Consider the following 18,093-nt stretch of genomic DNA (forward strand, 5'->3'; position numbering starts at 1 on the left):
ACTAGCACTAAAACAAAATATTCCTGCCTCCAACAAGCAGTGAGCACAGCTCTAAGAGTCGAACGCCACATTAGTACAAAGCTCCGACCTCATTTACTTGCAATTGTAACATGGTACATGCACCGCGCGCGCGTTGAGTGAAATAATCCATATAGAAAATCGTGGTATATATATAATAACATTAACGTAATACGAAGCTACATCCATGAAGTAGCAGTAAGAAAGACTCGCTATTCATAACTGCGCTAAGGGGCCCAACAGGTGTCGGAGGCTTCCAAACAGAGATGTATCATAATCCGTAGTCTGAGATGCAATTGTAACTTGTGTCTCAGGGATGTCACGATCCGAGTGTGTTCCCACACGGTTTGCCTGCCTGACCGAGCTGAAGGTCCAAGAGACTGATCGCGTGTGCACTACTCCGTTTACCTGGTGGTCCAATTCGTGTTTCCCTTCAATATATGGCCATTTCTTCTGTAGCTCTTCCTCCAGAGGTAACAAGTTGCAAAGAAGAGCGGGATTGGATGAAATTGAATGTTTCTGTCGGAGAACAGAGGGGTGGATTGTTTCGTGCGTGATGTCATCCGTGACTGTTGGAAGTTTCCTGACATTTGCATCCGATAATACGAATATACCAGTGCGTGGGCTGCAATAATCATATGAGCGTGGTTCTGAATGAACATTATGATACACCTGTCGACTTACTCGTGTGGGGGCTGCTCTCCCCAAGGCGCCACTGGATCCGATAGCGATGAGATGTATGCAGTATCAATGGACAATATGTCGCCAATATTGGCCTAGTGAGGGACGCATTCAAAAGCAATCGCACCATAGACTCAAGCACTCACCACCATCCACGCAAGAGTTATGTCAGATAAGTCATGTTTTTGCCAGCCACCTCCGATCTATTGGTTTAAACAATCAGCAGGTGGTTGGGATAATGAATGTTCATCGCTTACGTCTGAATGTTCACCTATGATATATGTTCATCGATAAGATATGCACAAGAATTTGTATTGTCCCAAATCTTACCAGAAAACCAGCACTGTGAAGAACTCCGTGAGTAACAATCTACAAACCAATCTAAATACAATTACCTGTTTCAAAACCTGCCCTTTCCGTCGTCCGCCGTCCGTTTGCACAAATTTGCAGCAGTCCTAGAATAGATGGATGAAAGAAATTCCGTGGGTCAGTATTTGAACTTACGAAGTCTAGTCTGGTTTCGTTGATAGCAAGCGCATGATATGCACGTTCAATATGTTCCCCAAGTTCGTTGTTGGGAAAGCCAAAAATAGACTTTGTGGAAGGCGACTTATGCGTCAATTCTTCAGGTAGACCGACCGAACCGACAGTATCAAAAACACCGACACATCTGAAGACGGCGTCATGTTACTCATTGTTACTGCCGCGGATGAGCCGATGAAACTCACTTTATGGAGAAAGTGTTATTATCAGAGCGAGCTCTTGTCTTGCCCCGGGAATCGGGGGAGGTCCAATGGCTCAACAATGCATCGAGCTTTTCGATCTCTGAAGTGCAATCAGAATTACCGGAATAATGATATTCAACGTGACAAACCTCTTTGGTCAGTCTCTTTGCCGAGTTTTTGGTATGCAATAAATATACTGGCAAAGCTATCCATGTCTGTGCGGTCTAGGACACCGATGGCACCCTAAATGAAGGTTTATTTCTGAGACGAGCGTCGACAACAAAGGTCTACTTACGATAAACATGGCTACCATCCGTGCGGTATATGCACCCTGATGAAAACGTCAGTAATGGTGAATTTCATGTTAGTGCACCATTGCATACCCTAGAGAAGCCAAAGAGGAATATCTTAGATGACGACGTTAGTTTGAAATGAAGAAGTCGACCGAAACAGGCTAATCTCTTACTTCATCACCGGGGTGGTAGTTTCTGCAAAGAGATGTCTAAGCCATAGCTAAGTATGTATTCGGCAAGACTTACTGGGCAATGAACCCATAAGCCTCTTGGACCTTTTCACCTGCACACAGTCATAAATCCTTGTCAAAATCAGCGAGCGAGATAGATTCTTACCGAGGGATCCTCCTGTCGCACCTGATCGAAAGGAAGATAGTTAGCTCCATACTACTAACTAACGAACTCATTCCACGAACCATCGACATATTCAGAGTAGATATTATGACCAGTTCCAACGCCACACTGGTAGTAGACGACTTGCGGGATCAGAACTCCCCTGTCGACGCATATGAATGACGAAATAAGAACATGGCACAGATGAGCTTACGATCGTTCATCCACATGTTCCAATCCCCGCGATAGTTTCTGAAAGACAAATATGTATTAAATTCCCAAATGTGTACAATCGACGCACCAGGATATTGGTTTGCTGCCAACACTCCTTCGCGATCAATCCGTCTTGCCAGGTTCTAAAGGAACACCAGCGTCAGATAACGGTAGCCTGAGCGCCCAAGATTTCATAACCGGCTTACCCATCGCAGCACACGATGATTCTTTTCTTAAATTTAGCGCCAACTCGGAAGGGTTCACTTGAGGCCCTTGGTAGTTGTGCAACGTCGAGCTCGACTCTGGCGGTGATCATGACTCAGTCCGGGGGAATGTTGAGGTGCAGACAAGAACGATGCGGGGGTATTTATGCTGTATTCCTTCTCGCGGCCAATATTATTATAGCCACGATCAAGCCATATGAGCACGCTGATATCATGTAAACACAGGACTTGCCAGATCCATTTGAATTGGTGAAACCGATGTGAAAATGTTACTAAGGCTGAGCGAGCGCTGGATTCTCAGCGCGATTCGACTTGGGATCTGATGCCGATTTGGTGTCTAGTTTCAGGTATTTCGTTTCACGTGTGATAGCCGCTTGCCACGGGGAAATGCTACATAGTAGTACCTGTAAGAGATTAGTAGCAAGGTCGTAATAAACACGAAGCCTACTAATTGACCCTAGGCCAGGAGGCTCAAATTCAAAATTCGAGTCACACACAGCAACAGCGGCCCGAGATTGGTGAGTGGCCATGTGTTAGATGTACTATTGATAAATTATCACACACCGCTTCGTCCGGCCTTTGAAGAAAACCGCTCTCATCAATCTCTAATTAGAATGAACAATAATTTAAAGTATCCTTTAATAGCTCGAGAGTCGGTACCAACATGTTTGTGCCTTTGCTAAGATGCTCATAATTTAAAGTACATGCTGTACCCAGTCAGGCGATGCATCGATGAACGTCCGAGTGCCGGGCATAGTAGTCAGGGCAACATTGTACAACCAAAAGAGGCTACTGTCAGGATGAAATTACCTCCCCAATCGAAACTGAGCGCCGGCGTACTCGTCTAAGGCACGACAGAACGCCTCCTCCGTGATTAAGCTTGCCATTGGATTGTTTGGAGCGACATGAACAATAGTCCGGCTGTGTCATGCCAAGTGTCAATCTAACATAGCAATACGTCAATCAGCAACTTACTGGATTTCTGTCAACGCCATCTGCCATGGAGGGAAACCGTGTAGTTCGAGAGGAGGCGGGGGGTCCTGCGGATGGACATCATGGAGAATCATGAAGTCCGGTGATGGTAGACCTCCTAGTACGGAAGTCAGATGAGTGAAATTCAACACAGAGTGAACCTTCCTTCTAATATCGAATTCAATTCAGAGATAGGAAGTTCGTATGCCTTGACGTGGTCCAGGTCCTGGCTGTTCTGGCGCCTGCAAACTTCTTCATCTAAAAGGAAGCGTGCAGCAGATGCAATGGCAGCCTTTGAAGCACTCCGTGAAATTATATGGAGTGTCAAAGGATTATGAGAATGCTTGTCTGTAAATGACATGTTGATAGTCCTTTTGATTGTAGAGCAATCCACCTACGGTGCGCTCGTCGGCGGCGAACAGCAACTTCTCTTGACCTATGATGCGAAGCGCCTTTCTTGAAGGAGCATACTGTTGTAACGTTGAGTTGTACGGGAAAATCTCCAAAGTCGGGTGAATGGCTTCTTGACTCTGAGGCCTCAGAAAGTGGAGGAGTCAACGGATACTCGACTTCTGATTCACTCTCGTCGGTGGGCAGATCATCGTGATGTGTTAGGCGTCCCTTTATAATGTCAGAGCACCCTAACAGCGTACCTGAGGATCGTTCGATGTGAGCAATAACAATAACATCCCGACAGAAAGTTTACCCTCAGCATCATATGCGGTAAGCTGCTCTATACCTAACGCTTTGCACCATTTAACAACCCTAACTAAGCACTCCATATACAGTTCTTCCGTGTGCTTGGGATTCACCGCGTCATGGGAGACCAGAATGATTGCCAAGTGTTTTGGTAGCTTGCTGCGGTACGCGGTTAAGGATTGAGGAGGTAAATAGCGGCGTTTTCGAAACTTAGTTGTCAAAAACACTAGCGAGGCATGCACGAGATGCAGGAGCCAGAGAAAGAGGGAAGCCACCATTTAGCCAGCATGGACCAAAAATTAGATCGTCGCAGTCTTGCACAACGACGATGCATACGTTGCAACAACATGATCACGTGATACATTGCGATCATGATCATGAGCGCTGAGCGTTAGGCATCGTCTTTCCGTAACCACCATGCTCCCCGTCAAAGAACTACAAGAACGATCTGATCGTCACCCCAAGCCTTCGGATATCAAGTTTCAGTATGGGACTGCGGGGTTCAGAACACTGTACGTTTGCGTCTGATATTGGCATTCATCAATCTGATAGTAGCGACTAGGGGGAAGACCCTTGATTCAGTGCTTTTCAGAGTGGGTGTTCTCGCAGCCCTTCGAAGCAAGAAACTGGATGGAAAGACTATTGGTGTAATGGTGACTGCCTCACACAATCCGGAGCCTGTATGTACTTCATATGTGCACTGATCGCCTTGAGTTCAACGGTGCACTCCTTTATAGGACAACGGAGTCAAACTCGTCGACCCGCGCGGCGAGATGCTTGAGTCGTCATGGGAGGCACACGCCACAGCACTCGCAAATGCGCCCAGCAGTGTTGCTTTCGTTGCTGCGGTCGACGAACTGGTGAGAGCGACCAAAATAGACCTCTCGATTCCCGCCCGTGTGGTGTATGCCAGAGACACACGCCCAACAGGCCCGCAACTTGTTACCGCCCTTAAGGATGGGTTGGAAGCGATCAAGGCAGAGTATAGGGACGCTGGCGTTACCACAACACCAGTACTCCACTACTTAGTGAGGACAATCAACACCAAAGGCACTAAAGATTCGTACGGCGAGGATACTGAGGAAGGATATCTTACGAAAATAAGCGATGCCTTCAAAAAGCTGCTTGTGGGTGTTGCATATATGCGCATATATGACGCTCATTTCCGGTACAGGCTGGAAAACCGCCGTCACCGCCGTTACTCATCGACTGTGCGAACGGCGTTGGTGCCTTGATGGCCGAGAGATTCAAAGCATATCTCGGAGATATCTTCACGATCGATGTCGTGAACGCCGACCTGCATACCCCTGGCGTACTGAACAACTCCTGTGGCGCGGACTTCGTCAAAGTCAATCAGAAGCTACCTCCATCCATCACTCTGCAGCCAGGACAACGAGCTTGCAGTTTAGATGGAGATGCCGATCGCCTTATGTACTACTACGCAGATGAACATGGCCAGTTCCATATGCTCGACGGAGACAAGATTACGACACTTGTGGCGAGTTATATCGTTGAGCTGGTGAAGGCCTCGGGATTGGATGAGCAGATCAAAGTCGGCGTCATCCAGACGGCATATGCGAACGGAAGCTCGACAAAGTACCTTTCCGGGGTAAGTGGGACGATGAATATAGTATGGTTAGAAATCTAATTCTGCAATCTCAGAGACTTCCTGTCAAGTGTGTTCCCACAGGTGTGAAACACTTGCACCATGCCGCAGAACAGTACGACGTTGGGGTCTATTTCGAGGCCAATGGGCACGGCACGGTTTTATTCTCGCCCGCTGCTCAGGAATTGATTTCCAGCCACACACCTTCTTCAGCGCTCACAAACCTGAGGAACATCATCGATGTGATTAACCAAACAGTTGGTGATGCTCTCTCAGATGCATTCCTAGTGGAAGCAGTTCTAGCACACAAGTCTTTTAGCGGTGTGGAGTGGGACTCCATGTATTGTGACCTCCCGAACCGTCTTGTGAAAGTTGTCGTGAGTGATCGGAATGCGTTCAAGACGGCGGATGCGGAGAGACGCCTAGTCAGCCCTCCCGGACTGCAGGTCAAGGTCGACGAGCTTATGCGTAAGTACGGAGGGGGTCGCTCGTTCGTGAGACCGAGTGGTACGGAGGATGTGGTCAGGGTTTATGCTGAAGCAGCAACACGTGCTGAGGCTGATGGTGACACTGCTTCCTTCGGTTTGTTGATCACACACTCATGGTCTTTTTCTCGTTTAGAACTTGCGTTTCGTGTCGCTGGTCTTGTGTATGATGAAGCGGGTGGTGACCCATCACAGAGACCAAAAGAATTTATTTGAATTCACAATCACGTTTAGATTTGGACATTTGTACCCGATGTGTACTCTGTAACAGGATTAATGGAGGAATAGAAATAAGCTACTTGCCTACGTGGGCCCATGCGGGCTGCTCCAGCACTCACCGAATTGCAGTTTTGCAGATGATAAGGCACCTTCTGCTGGCATCGAGTCGACGATTATCTGATTTAGTTGTCTGATCAAATCATACTTTTGTATTAAGATTGATCAAGTCGTTTGATCACATGCGATAAGACGTAATCTGGAGCAAATCTCAAGTCATCATCACGTATTTTATGCACCAGCTGTTGCACTCAGTGCGGCTGGAGTGACATGATTCCAGTTTTGCTACGTGTCCATCTAGTCCATTTTCACTCTATAACAGTTACTTTGAGAATCAAATAAAACCCCTTTCCCCTGGACCGACTTCACACTCGCGCATGTGCCGCTTCGTGATTTACAAGGGCACATCACCTGTGCAGCTGTCTCACGTTAGTAGCTAATTCGAAGCTGATTGTTACAAAAAAGACACTGACCTTCCCACTCTTAGCTCTTAACTCGACCGTGCCATTCCATTATAAACCAGGCCTTTGATTCGCGCCTACGTCTCGACCATCGTCGGCCGATAAACGGTGACGGCTTTGGCGTCGGTGAGTCGCTTTCTGAATCATTTCAAGACAACTTTGGGATTTAAAGTTTCAGGCTGGTATGATTCCATCCACGATGAGGAACTTGGCAGCCAACCTTGTATATTTACTTCCGTTTCGCCGGTACGCGTGCCGTGTCACCAGAGTCGTACCATCAACTGACTGATCTTTTGCATATCAGGCATGGAATAACGCAAACTTGATCCGATTAGCAGAGAAGATCAAGTCACCGCTTGTCTTGTGAGTCGCCTACCGCTCCGGTAAATTGTGCTGAGCAAGTATTGTGTTAGTGGGCACGTCCGTGCGACTACCACTGGTTCTTTGTCTTTAGACAACTGCCACCCATTCACATATGGAAAACTTATGGTATGTCATGACGTATATGTCCGTATGATTGCCCTTGCTGACTTGCTCGTTATGTAGTTCATGCATAACGGCGGTATTGCAGGATTTCATCTGATTAAGCGACGACTGCAGGCCGATCTCTCGGACGATGTCTTTAATATAGTACAAGGGAACACAGGTGAATGGAATATTCATGAGAAAGAATGAATCCCAACCATCTCTCGTAGACTCTGAGTGCGCTTTTGCGCTACTGCTGTCGAAGGTATGTTCCTTGGTACCTGCATCATTTCTCATCTAAACATAGTTGTGCATGTGCAGCTTCCCGATCCAAAGGCTAAGAGTTTTACCACTCGCAGCTTGCAGCAGGCAATGTTGGATACCATTGCAACTTTAAATTTGTATGCCGAGCAAGCGGGTATCACTGAGGTGAATTGAAGTTGATTTTCCTGTGTAGTATTGCTGAGAGTCGATTAGCCAAGCTTGATGAACTTTTGTGTCACAGATGGCGAAAGTGTCATTGCAACGCGTTACATTTCCTCTCGGCACGATGAAGCCGCATCGTTGGTAGGGGTTTATCACTGTATCGTATGGCAATGGGTTCTGATCGCATTAAATAACAGTGGTTCTCATCTGGGACGACATTCAGTGAGTACGCCCAAGGCGGTCATTACAGGATGGCGAAGGCTGATAAAAGAGAAAACATTATTATGGTGGAACTCTTCTAATCTGGTCATCCATTCTCATTTCTGATCGCTCCAATTGCAGATTGCCAGTGAACCGCTTACTTTCGAAAAAGCGGACTGGATGGAGATTCGCACGAACAACATGGTCGTGATCACGCCCAAAATGAACCTCCTGCAGATTCCCATCGTCGACAAATTCTATGTCTCTCCTTCTGACCCAGCGGCGCTAAACCGTGACACTGACTTTGCCGCGGCCAAGGGCTTCCTCAGCCCACGTATAGCCTTGGCTCCAGTCCAACCTCGCGAAAACGCCCCCCAGTTGTCCATTTGATATTTTTCCTTGCGATACCTTCACCGTATCTCATCTATGCATCGCTGTCTTTGTTGTGTTCCATTGCTATTAGGATCTGTACCGTAGATAAGTAATGTCGATTAATTGTTTTGTAGACCTTTGTGTTGGTGTGTGTAGCTGTGAATATTAAATAATGCGCGTCGACGCGTTTTTTTTCTTTCAAGTGTGGCTTTGTGCAACCCAGCGGGTCGTCAAGAGTAATATTACCGCGATGCGGTTCAGAACTGGCTCGAGATGTGGCATGTCTGACAACCCGAACCCGAACCTGTTCACAATATCTCAAGGCCATCGAACTCGAACATTAGCCAACGGTCCGATCAAGAACCGGTCCTAAAAATTAAGTTAGAAGAGCAACTGAGTTGCCATAGCACATAGCAGCACCCGGGTATGATCATGACTTGAGCTATCCGTGGTCGATTGATTTGTCTTGTCTGCTGTCTGCATTCCGATAAGCACGCGCCACAGCAGGCACAGACGAGGCCCCATGCTGTCACTGCTGTAGAGGTGCGGCTGGCAGCTGCTACCAGTACAGCTTGATATGTGAATATGTGACACACAGCACCTCCTCCCGGATCATAAGTTTACGCACACGGAAGACCGTGCCAAGCTGGCTAAGATTGAATTTACATGGACCAACAACGATAAAGCCGAGGAAGCCATTGACATTGAAGTAGTAGACACAATGTTCATGTCGTGCGCACAAGTAATTCCATGAAAGACCTCGGGCTGCACAAGATCAGAGGATTGGAATAAGTATGTCGTATGAGCGCTAGCTGCCATGAAGGGCCAACCGTGGGACTCTACGGCCTGCGCGCGCAAATACATATCACGATCACGGACGTGGCAAGCTGGTCTTAGTACGAGGCCGAGCCTTTAAGACGGGGTAACCATCAAAGGGTAGACAGCGGATGCGCTGCAATAGCACACCAACAGATGGAGTGCACAGGAAGAAACTTAATGGAAAGGGCAGACCATGGAGCACAAAAACAATTGAGCGAGTCATGTAACAGTCCGGAGGGGGACAGCAACCTCATCTGCATAAACACAGATCAAGCGGGCAGACAGGAGAGGCACCATGGGTGCGAGGAGACTCGACAGGTGATTTGCAATAGTCTGTTAGTGTGACCGAACCAAGGGGTACGAGAAATGAACTGGAGTAGAGGCACACAGTCTGAGCGATATCCGGACGCCTGAAACTCGCGCCGAGAGTTGGATATGGAAGATAGTGAATGCGTAGAGATGCAACCACGAAACTCGACGGAACAAGGGTGACAGGAACGGTGATGAGAGGCGAGCGATTTGAATAGCCATGCACAGAGATTACTGGGGGTGTCTCAAAGTGATATTGAGTGCATCTATGTCAAGCAGTCGAGCTCCACACTAAGTTACCTGATGGTACCGGCCAGCTGATTCGTGGGAATTTTAGACACGAGTCTACGTACTACCTCCAGCTTATCATTTGATACATGTTCTTGTGACTGGTATTCATTTCAGTTTCCTGCTTCCTTATTCCATGACATTCTGTACCCTACAGTATATAAGTTAGCGTATATCTACGGGTAGAGTAGTTTGATCCTAACACGCTGAGTTCCAACTGTCAGCTTGATTCTAGGTCTACTCGAAAGTCAACTTCTCGTGTGAACCGTCGAACGTTTATCCAAACGCCACACTTTGGCAGCGCTTTCCTTCCCTGTAGTTGCGCTACAGACTAACTTGAGACTCCTTCTACCTCATTCACTTGCGTGTTCTTTAAATCCTTCAACATAATGAACCCATGGCTACTTTGGAGCGCCTTGTCGCATACCGCTAGGTCTTCGATTCCGTGTCATTCAACACTTCCTGAGCATCTGACCATAGCCTTAAACTTAGGTTGTCGACGGCCTTACAGATCTTGCTTTTCTTGCCATTGACGCTAGCGACCCTTTCAACGCAAGCTTTTCTCTTGCTTTCACTTCTGCTCTCCATCCACTCCCTCATTCATGGAACTCTCATATTACTCTGGGGATCCAACGCCCTCTCCATCATGCAAGTGCCAATGCATCCCTTTCTCCTTCTCGTCACTTTCAATGCCTTCTCGCAATCTGCACAACCTTGGCTTGCCACTGCAGTCTATTGGTGGGGAAAACTCCTCACATTCTGCGGTCCTTCCTACGTGGCCATGGAGGGTCTTTCTAGTCTACTGTTCGCGCAGAAAGCGGGCCAAATAGGCAGAGGCATTGCGGATGAAGCAGAAAGTTACCAGTTCGTGATTCTCATCCTAACAGCAGCTGCTTTCGTTGCAGCTGCGTGGTGGGTCGTCATCGTGCGCGCTGCTTCGTGTCTTCCTAAATCATGTCACATACTAAATTTTATACAGGCATACCCTGCAGCTGCCGCATCTCCTTTGTCGTCCACCTTGCTGGGTGTAGCATTGACAGCATTCCTGTTCCTCGTTCTTATCGGTTTCCGCTTACGACGCACCAACGTTGTCGAGGCCGCTCTTCTCGCACTCTTTCTTGCATATAACGTGTGGCTCTGCGGGTTTGATCAAACATCGTTCTCCGACCCTGCTTCCTCCTAGTATGTTCCACTGCAGTCTCACGTATTCATGCTTACTGACGCCTCCCCAGTGCCCCTCTGCTTTCAAATATCCTTCCACATTTACAGACACTTGTAAACTTCATCACGAATACCCTCCCCAAGCCTGTACTCGTTGCGTTACTCTATCGTCTTTCAATATTGCAAGTTGCATCGCGTATTTTACCTACGATCGGTGCTGACAACTGGGAGTCGGACCAAGGAGAGATTGATGGACGACCGGTACAAATACATGTCCTGTGGTTTCCTCCTGCTGATGCTTATTTATGCTAGACCTCGATTATGACACGCATCCTTCTAACATATAGACAGCTAATCTTTATCATGGTATACTCGCACCTTCTTCGTATGTGTTTTCTGTTTGTGCGACTTTTCGGAAATCGACTGATATCCTGTTCAGTTCTAGATCCCTCTTCACAAGTCTGGTGGCGGTGGGCGAACATCATGTTTACTCTGTTCCTGTGGGCTGTGGAACTTGTGGTTAGCCCTGATGGGGACGATGATTCGGCAAAGTGGAAGATCGATTAGTTCTGTTATCCGACATCCGGAGAACCGAAGCCCTATGCCGTACTTAGACCATCCTCAGCATCACGCCAATCTAGCTGCTATTCGCCTTCCACTCTGCTTCGTCCTCTTTTTCGCCCTCGTAGTACTCCCTCTTCCATATCTGTACTCTCTGCTTGACTTCCTCGAGGATCTGTTCACACGCAACGGATGCCTCCTTTCGATGCGGTGAAGATACCGCTATCACGATCGAGGGTTCTCCTACCGGCACCGTCCCCAGCCGATGGTGCACAGCGCAGGAAATGATGCAGGGCACTGCTGCGGGCGTTGAATCGTGGGTGGAGCGTGTGGCTGATTGATGTGCTGTTCGGATGATGTCTGTCATGGTTTTGATAGCTAACTTGCTGTACGCCTGGTATTCTAGACGTGTCACGACCTTTCCTGTCCGTAGCAGGTGGTTAATATTAAGACATGTGATGACTCTGGTGCATTTGCATGGTCAGTACCTTGATATGAATTTCGAGTCGTGCCGATGAAGAGTGCTGTTGCCCCTGCACCATCATCGCTGACTGATTTTATGATTTCATCGATCTTCAACGACTCGTATGAGAGCACGCATATGCTTCTGCCCACTTCTTCTCTCGCTTCCACTGAGGTGCTTGGATAGGAAGTTGTCATCTGAAATCTGTATGAACGCGAAAACTAAGATAACGAGTTACGTAGGACGAAGGACGAAGGATTGACTCACGTGAAACCGATATTAATACTTTTGTACCGGCCCATCCTGCAAAGGAGGTTGTCGAGCCCCAATATTTTCAACCACTACTGCTTTCAGCTCTATATTAGCTCGTTAACCTCCAATGCTTCAAGCTTCCTTCCGGGGAATCTTTACCAACCAACGTCTCATTTCACTACGGAAGGCGTCGAGTCTATCTGCTGCTCGGGGGCGTCGAGCTCCCATAGATGTTCATCCTGAGGTAGAGGATGCATTGGCTACTGGAAAGCCTGTAGTCGCCCTCGAATCGACCATCATTACCCATGGAATGCCATATCCAACTTCATTGGAGATGGCCCAATCAGTCGAGAGGATAGTCAGGTCCACAGGGAGTATACCAGCTACCATTGCTGTTATTGGAGGACGCATCAAGATTGGACTTCATACAGCAGAACTGGAACGTCTTGCAGACCAACAATCAAACCCAACCGCCGTGAAGTTGTCCAGGCGGGATATTGCGGCTGCAATTGCTCTGAAGAAGGATGGCGGGACTACGTGTTGCTCCACCCTCATCTTTGCTGCACTGGCTGGTATCAAGGTGCGCATGGTGCAAATGTATCTGCACGTCGATATGACAGTTGTTCTAGGTCTTTGCCACTGGAGGGTAGGTCAGGGAATATTGACTTCGAATTGTTATATTCTGAGGTGGTATTCTTAGGCTCGGTGGAGTGCATCGCGGCGGGGAGAATAGTAAGTTGCGCTGAGTGTTTATGGGACTCCTGATAATTTTACCCCGTGTCTTAGCAATGGATGTTTCAGCTGATCTACATGAACTCACACGTTGTCCAGTTGGACTGGTTTCAGCTGGAGTGAAATCCATTTTAGATATAAGGCGGTATGACTTCGTAATCATCTCTGTCGCTTGTCACTAAACTAATGAAACAGAACCCTCGAGTATCTGGTGTGGCTGCTAAAAATGTTCGAAGAATTTAGCTCTAATTCGTTCACACAGGAAACGCTTGGTGTACCAGTAGTATCTTATGCAGAAACGCACGATTTCCCGGCTTTCTACAGTGGTCGAAGCGGTTTTGAGGTGCGAGTGCAACAAGTGTCGGTGTCTTGGCTCACTAGTTTTACAGTCACCTTGGAGGATAAATGATCCTAGAACAGCCGCTCAGATTCTACGTAAGAAATGCTGGCACATGACTTAGTATGGCGAACTCATCAATATTTACAGATACTCATTGGCAACTGGGCATGTCTAATGGTGCCCTTTTTGCTGTTCCTATCCCTGTTGAATATGAGGCCGTGGGATCAGCCCTTCAAGAGGCAGTCGAACAAGCTGTTCGCGAATCAGAAGAACAAAATATCAGTAATCTGGGGAAGGCCGTCACTCCTTGGCTTCTTAACAGGGTTGGCGAGTTAACACAAGGAAAATCACTTGCTAGCAGTCAGTATTGAACCTTCCTAGGCGTTACTCACGGCTCAACTTTGACCTCAGACATAGCCCTTGTCGAGAATACTGCGCTCGTCGGTAAGAAATTGATAAAAGAGGTTTTTCCAAACTATTGACATTTCGAGCACAGGAGGTCAAATTGCAGTAGAATACGCGAAAATTGCTGGAGACAGATATGACCAGGATGTGAGGTGATCTATCAGCCATTAGACATAGCAAGTGATGTTTGTTCCTCTTAGCAATGCTATCCTGTGACAGGAATACGGGGAAAACCCGATGAGCCTCACAGTGCATCTGATGTCGCCTCATCAGAGACTACTGATGATCTCAAAGGGCAACCACTACCGAACGCTTCGTTGGTCGTAGTTGGTTGTGCTGCAGTAGATATTACATCACAACCTCTTACAGATTCGGACCTTGGACACCAGTCCACGTTTCCTGGGAAGGTTTCCATGTCACTTGGAGGTGTTGGCCGCAATATTGCTGAGGCTGCTCACCGAGTCCTTTCGTCACATAGTGACGAGTCCTCGGCCGCAACTTTGCTAGTGTCTTTAGTCGGCGATGATTCTTTCGGGAGACTGTTAAGTGAGGAGACACGAATGCTAGGGATGAGAACAGATGGTCTTATTCCCGTGCGGGGAGGTAGGTCGTCCGTGTGCAGCCTACTTCTGGAGAGATCGGGAGGATTGAGGGCAGGCGTGGCTGACATGGATCTCGTTCGGAATATGGATGGACATGTGGTCAGTTTTGTCCTATAACCACTCATAACAGGCTTGATGAGTTTCTTGCCAGGCACGTGAATTTATATTGGCACACAAACCAAAACTACTTGCAGTGGATGGGAACTTATCATCTGATACACTGAAGGTAGTAGTGAACGAATGTTCTCGAAATGGGGTTGATGGTAAGTTTCTTTGTTGATATAAGTTGGGGGAAGTGTGGCTAAAATTTATGTTTGCTAGTTTTTTTGTTCGTCCACATTCATGTTACTATCAAAGGAGCTGCTAATAACACTTCAAAATTTAGTGAACCAACTTCTGTCGTCAAGTCAGCTTCGATTCTTCCCGCTATAGCCGGCAATCTCGACCAGCTTGCATGGTCACCCATTACTTTTGCATCTCCTAATCTGCTCGAGCTTGCTCATTTGTATCAACAAGCACAACTTCTGAACCTCACTTCTCATGACCGATGGTGGCAGGTTCTGGACAGCCTCGGACTTGGTTCGAAGTTCCGCACAGACCTCGATCTGCTTTCTCGAAGAGAAGCATCAAGTCACGATACTTCACGAGGAAACCTAGCCTTCCTTGTTGAAAAGGGTGTTGCCCAAATGGCAATCAATCTCCTACCGTTTTTTCGGCACCTCATCATCAAGTGCGGTGACTTGGGAGTCGTTGTCGTAATGCGTTTCACGGGAGATGACGCGGCTGAATCATCGTGGTCGACGGAGTCGACTAACCATCATAGGCGCTATGTGGTGTCCCACTCGCCTACGTCGGGTGATATTGTGGTTTTGCAGCATTTTCCTGCAATGAAACTCCCAAGCGATGCATTGGTCAACACAACAGGTGCAGGAGATTCGTTGGTTGGAGCTTTGCTGGCCGCATTGGTGCAGTCTCCGAAGGCGTTCCACTCCACAATAAGCCTACAACGTACGATAGACATCGCTCAGCATGCAGCCCTGCTGAGTTTGCAGAGCCCGCTTGCTGTTTCGCCACTGCTATCATCCTTGCACGGAGAACTTTCCCGTCAATGATAATAATGACACCGTGCCTCATGGACCATGGTCCACCAACGGTCCTACCTGAACTGTCTCCCGCTCCTTCCTTCGTCTCTCCTTCTCTGCTAGTTGGGATGCTTTCTTCGTTTCCCTCGCTTTCTTCTCATAATGGGCCTTCTCAAGAGTATAAGCACAAGCTGAAATATACATATGAACCATACCTTGGCTCCATGTTTCAAACGAGTGATAATGTTGGCTGCCTCGCCCTTGGTTATGCTCTGCAAGGTTGCGGCGGCAGCATCTTGAGCCAGTGCACGTTTTACACGTCGTTGATGGATGAAGTTCTTCTGGTTATCGGATGCAGACGCTTTCCGCCATTTTGCAGTCCGCAGTAGCCTTTCTGCATGTCAGAAATGTTATGACTCGTGTATAAACGGAGGTCTACCCTAGTGCTAATGATCCACGAAGGACCTTTTGCACTGCATAAGTGTCGCAGCCTCGGATTGCATCCCTGAGTGTCTCCGCAGTCAAGATCAACCTTTTCCGCATGAATGGTGATACTTTAAATGCCTTCGCAGATGGTATGTGCATCGTTGCCTCGGTAAATGTGGCGCGATAGTGTGTCGGGTTTTCTGGATGATACATTGAGACGAAGGAGTATAGCAGAACTTGTCGGACTGACCCTCATCAGCAGAAACGCGCTCAACACGGATATATCCCTTGCCCAGGCACTCCAAGATGTAGATGTCTTCGCCACATCCTACCCATGCATTGGCGCTGAGCTTTGTGACGTGAGGGGCACCTGAGCAACCATCGACTAGTGCGAACGGGTTCTGGTAATCGACATATGTTACATATGTTGGATCGGGGATATCGTCTCGGCTGTCAACTGGCACTTGTTCGTTATGAAGGCTAGAAATCTGAGCACGAGCCTCCAATGTCTCAACGGACTCATCTATGTATGATATTAGCCCCACTTTCATGAAACGAAAATGCACCTTGCCTTCGATAAGTTCCTCAGGATCAAGGCCGAATAGCGTTGGAGTCGAGACCACGCCAGCTACCCGGTTTGTAGAGTCGACAAAGTCAATTATGTGGCAGTTTTCTTTGCCTGTCGATAGTGATTGCCGCATCCCCCTTCCGATCTATCGAAAGTGGATGATGGGCATACGGGAAGCGTTTAACATACTGTACTTCAACCTACCATCTGTGCAAAGACATTGCGTGACCGAGTCGGGCGAGCAACTATAACACAATCGATGTTGGGAATATCGGCGCCCTCAGTAAGAATTGCTGTTTCGTTCCAAAAATAAGTCGTAACAAAAACCAACCATGAAGTACAAACCGCAGTTGACAAGCACAGGGTATTGGCCTGCTTTAAAGGCGGTGATCAGTGCATGCCGCTCAGCAGCAGGCGTCCCAGAGTGCAGATGACGTGCATCAACTCCAAAATCTTGAAAAGTCTTTGTTAGCGCTCGTATGTGCGCGATGTTCACGCAGAAGACAAGTGTTGATTGGCGCTGCCCTATTGCAAACATAAGATCGCGGGACAGTGCCTCAAAGAACGAACATCACTTACTCGCTCTGTCGAGCCACGCTTGCACGACAAGGTTATTTACGGTATCTGTATTGATGATGTGCGCCAGGCTTGTAGCATTGAAGTCGCCAGTTCTTGAGTTCACAGTGACATCCCGCAAGTCAATGTTCGCCTTGACAGATGTGAAGCGCACATCACACAGCCTGTCATAGCAGATTGAGAAAATTTTCAATGGCCAGATTGTAATGGTCTGACCACTGTTCCTTGATCATCTCAAGAAAATCACAATGATAAACTATTTGTTGAAAAACTGAGCCAAGAGCGAGCCCATCATGTCGACTGAAGGTGGCAGAAAAGCCGATAATTGGAATAGGGTGAGACAACCGTGGAGGCTGGAAGGTTGGATCGGGGCTCCTTATTGCTGGATCGAAGTGCGCAAGAATTCGGCGGTATCTATGTAAAGCGTATTAAATTTGAACAAAACTCCCAAAAATGAGGGTATTCACGATGGGGCGGCAGCATGGTGTGCTTCATCTACAATCACTGCCTTGAAGTTACCCGGATGAAACTTGGCAAGGCGCTGAGGTTGTAGGAGTGTCTGATAAGTGGCAACTGTCCTGTTTAATAACGATACATCGAGATGAGAGAAGTGAGTTGTACAAAGTCAAGTACATACACATCTGCATTTCCGGATGCTTTGTGCTTGCCGCCCTGCTCAATCTCGATGCGCCATTGCGGGAATTGTGCTGCAGCCTGAGCGGCAGCCTGTCTTGCAAGCTCAATACTATTCACTATAATTAACGAACGTGATGTAGATGGAGAACGAGATGGTGGAGATATTTGCGCCAATAAGGATATGAACACGGTTGTTTTACCAGCCCCTGTTGGCAGAGATACGCCAATGCGCGTCACACCAGCCTGAAGCGCATTCTTGCATGCTTCAAGACAGGACTCTTGGTAGGGTCGCAGCTTGAACGTGGCAGCACTGGCAAAATAACGCCGAGGCTTGAACATACAAAATTGATAGTTCGGTGTCCCCACTTAAGCCTTAAACCAGTAGATCACGTGAAGAGACGCTGACTGCTGGATGCGGTGCTA

General features: G+C 47.7%; 8 protein-coding genes across 8 annotated transcripts; 4 read left to right on the forward strand and 4 right to left on the reverse strand.

Annotated features, from left to right (window-relative positions):
* Positions 1–81: 81 nt before the first annotated feature.
* Positions 82–2,669, reverse strand: HD556DRAFT_899124 (uncharacterized protein). Its single transcript, XM_041311980.1, has 18 exons — positions 2,470–2,669; positions 2,352–2,406; positions 2,265–2,302; positions 2,134–2,213; positions 2,054–2,074; positions 1,964–2,000; positions 1,891–1,912; positions 1,808–1,831; positions 1,720–1,755; positions 1,574–1,667; positions 1,428–1,524; positions 1,204–1,369; positions 1,095–1,154; positions 1,030–1,042; positions 957–970; positions 846–902; positions 703–794; positions 82–643 (listed from the first exon to the last, which is right to left on the reverse strand). Exons 1-18 carry the CDS (start codon positions 2,577–2,579, stop codon positions 235–237), a joined length of 1,425 nt encoding a protein of 474 aa, XP_041165133.1. The 5' UTR covers positions 2,580–2,669; the 3' UTR covers positions 82–234.
* A 513-nt stretch (positions 2,670–3,182) lies between these two features.
* Positions 3,183–4,436, reverse strand: HD556DRAFT_1438675 (uncharacterized protein; the record flags this gene model as incomplete). The annotated part of the gene is made up of 7 exons (XM_041305861.1): positions 3,183–3,276; positions 3,328–3,408; positions 3,463–3,577; positions 3,621–3,627; positions 3,674–3,807; positions 3,858–4,080; positions 4,113–4,436. The coding sequence occupies 7 exons, from the start codon at positions 4,434–4,436 to the stop codon at positions 3,183–3,185; spliced, it is 978 nt and encodes a 325-aa protein (XP_041165134.1).
* A 94-nt stretch (positions 4,437–4,530) lies between these two features.
* On the forward strand, positions 4,531–6,633 carry HD556DRAFT_1339106 (phosphoacetylglucosamine mutase). Its single transcript, XM_041302023.1, has 6 exons — positions 4,531–4,670; positions 4,721–4,838; positions 4,896–5,285; positions 5,333–5,767; positions 5,821–6,328; positions 6,386–6,633. The coding sequence occupies exons 1-6, from the start codon at positions 4,576–4,578 to the stop codon at positions 6,463–6,465; spliced, it is 1,626 nt and encodes a 541-aa protein (XP_041165135.1). The 5' UTR covers positions 4,531–4,575; the 3' UTR covers positions 6,466–6,633.
* A 269-nt stretch (positions 6,634–6,902) lies between these two features.
* On the forward strand, positions 6,903–8,468 carry HD556DRAFT_1229148 (N-terminal nucleophile aminohydrolase; the record flags this gene model as incomplete). The annotated part of the gene is made up of 11 exons (XM_041297272.1): positions 6,903–6,953; positions 7,013–7,112; positions 7,165–7,232; positions 7,291–7,349; positions 7,400–7,475; positions 7,533–7,632; positions 7,682–7,716; positions 7,773–7,880; positions 7,929–8,018; positions 8,075–8,164; positions 8,220–8,468. 11 exons carry the CDS (start codon positions 6,903–6,905, stop codon positions 8,466–8,468), a joined length of 1,026 nt encoding a protein of 341 aa, XP_041165136.1.
* A 1,462-nt stretch (positions 8,469–9,930) lies between these two features.
* On the forward strand, positions 9,931–11,681 carry HD556DRAFT_899436 (uncharacterized protein). Its single transcript, XM_041311981.1, has 7 exons — positions 9,931–10,048; positions 10,102–10,299; positions 10,359–10,791; positions 10,846–11,048; positions 11,099–11,288; positions 11,340–11,412; positions 11,467–11,681. The coding sequence occupies exons 2-7, from the start codon at positions 10,256–10,258 to the stop codon at positions 11,592–11,594; spliced, it is 1,071 nt and encodes a 356-aa protein (XP_041165137.1). The 5' UTR covers positions 9,931–10,048; positions 10,102–10,255; the 3' UTR covers positions 11,595–11,681.
* Positions 11,630–12,510, reverse strand: HD556DRAFT_900142 (molybdenum cofactor synthesis 2). The gene is made up of 4 exons (XM_041311983.1): positions 12,463–12,510; positions 12,319–12,407; positions 12,077–12,255; positions 11,630–12,011 (listed from the first exon to the last, which is right to left on the reverse strand). The coding sequence occupies exons 2-4, from the start codon at positions 12,351–12,353 to the stop codon at positions 11,665–11,667; spliced, it is 561 nt and encodes a 186-aa protein (XP_041165138.1). The 5' UTR covers positions 12,354–12,407; positions 12,463–12,510; the 3' UTR covers positions 11,630–11,664.
* Positions 12,283–15,743, forward strand: HD556DRAFT_899537 (indigoidine synthase A-like protein). The gene is made up of 12 exons (XM_041311982.1): positions 12,283–12,883; positions 12,933–12,949; positions 13,004–13,035; positions 13,090–13,180; positions 13,231–13,378; positions 13,425–13,470; positions 13,523–13,735; positions 13,787–13,819; positions 13,872–13,927; positions 13,981–14,481; positions 14,534–14,645; positions 14,704–15,743. The coding sequence occupies exons 1-12, from the start codon at positions 12,431–12,433 to the stop codon at positions 15,492–15,494; spliced, it is 2,493 nt and encodes an 830-aa protein (XP_041165139.1). The 5' UTR covers positions 12,283–12,430; the 3' UTR covers positions 15,495–15,743.
* On the reverse strand, positions 15,513–18,009 carry HD556DRAFT_1228699 (P-loop containing nucleoside triphosphate hydrolase protein; the record flags this gene model as incomplete). Its single annotated transcript, XM_041297244.1, has 11 exons — positions 15,513–15,632; positions 15,680–15,854; positions 15,904–16,090; positions 16,141–16,408; positions 16,457–16,603; positions 16,663–16,751; positions 16,804–16,983; positions 17,038–17,198; positions 17,251–17,448; positions 17,502–17,612; positions 17,672–18,009. 11 exons carry the CDS (start codon positions 18,007–18,009, stop codon positions 15,513–15,515), a joined length of 1,974 nt encoding a protein of 657 aa, XP_041165140.1.
* Positions 18,010–18,093: the final 84 nt, after the last annotated feature.

Source organism: Suillus plorans (genome assembly GCF_016647745.1).
Source record: "Suillus plorans strain S12 chromosome Unknown HD556scaffold_7, whole genome shotgun sequence".
NCBI lineage: Eukaryota > Fungi > Basidiomycota > Agaricomycetes > Boletales > Suillaceae > Suillus > Suillus plorans.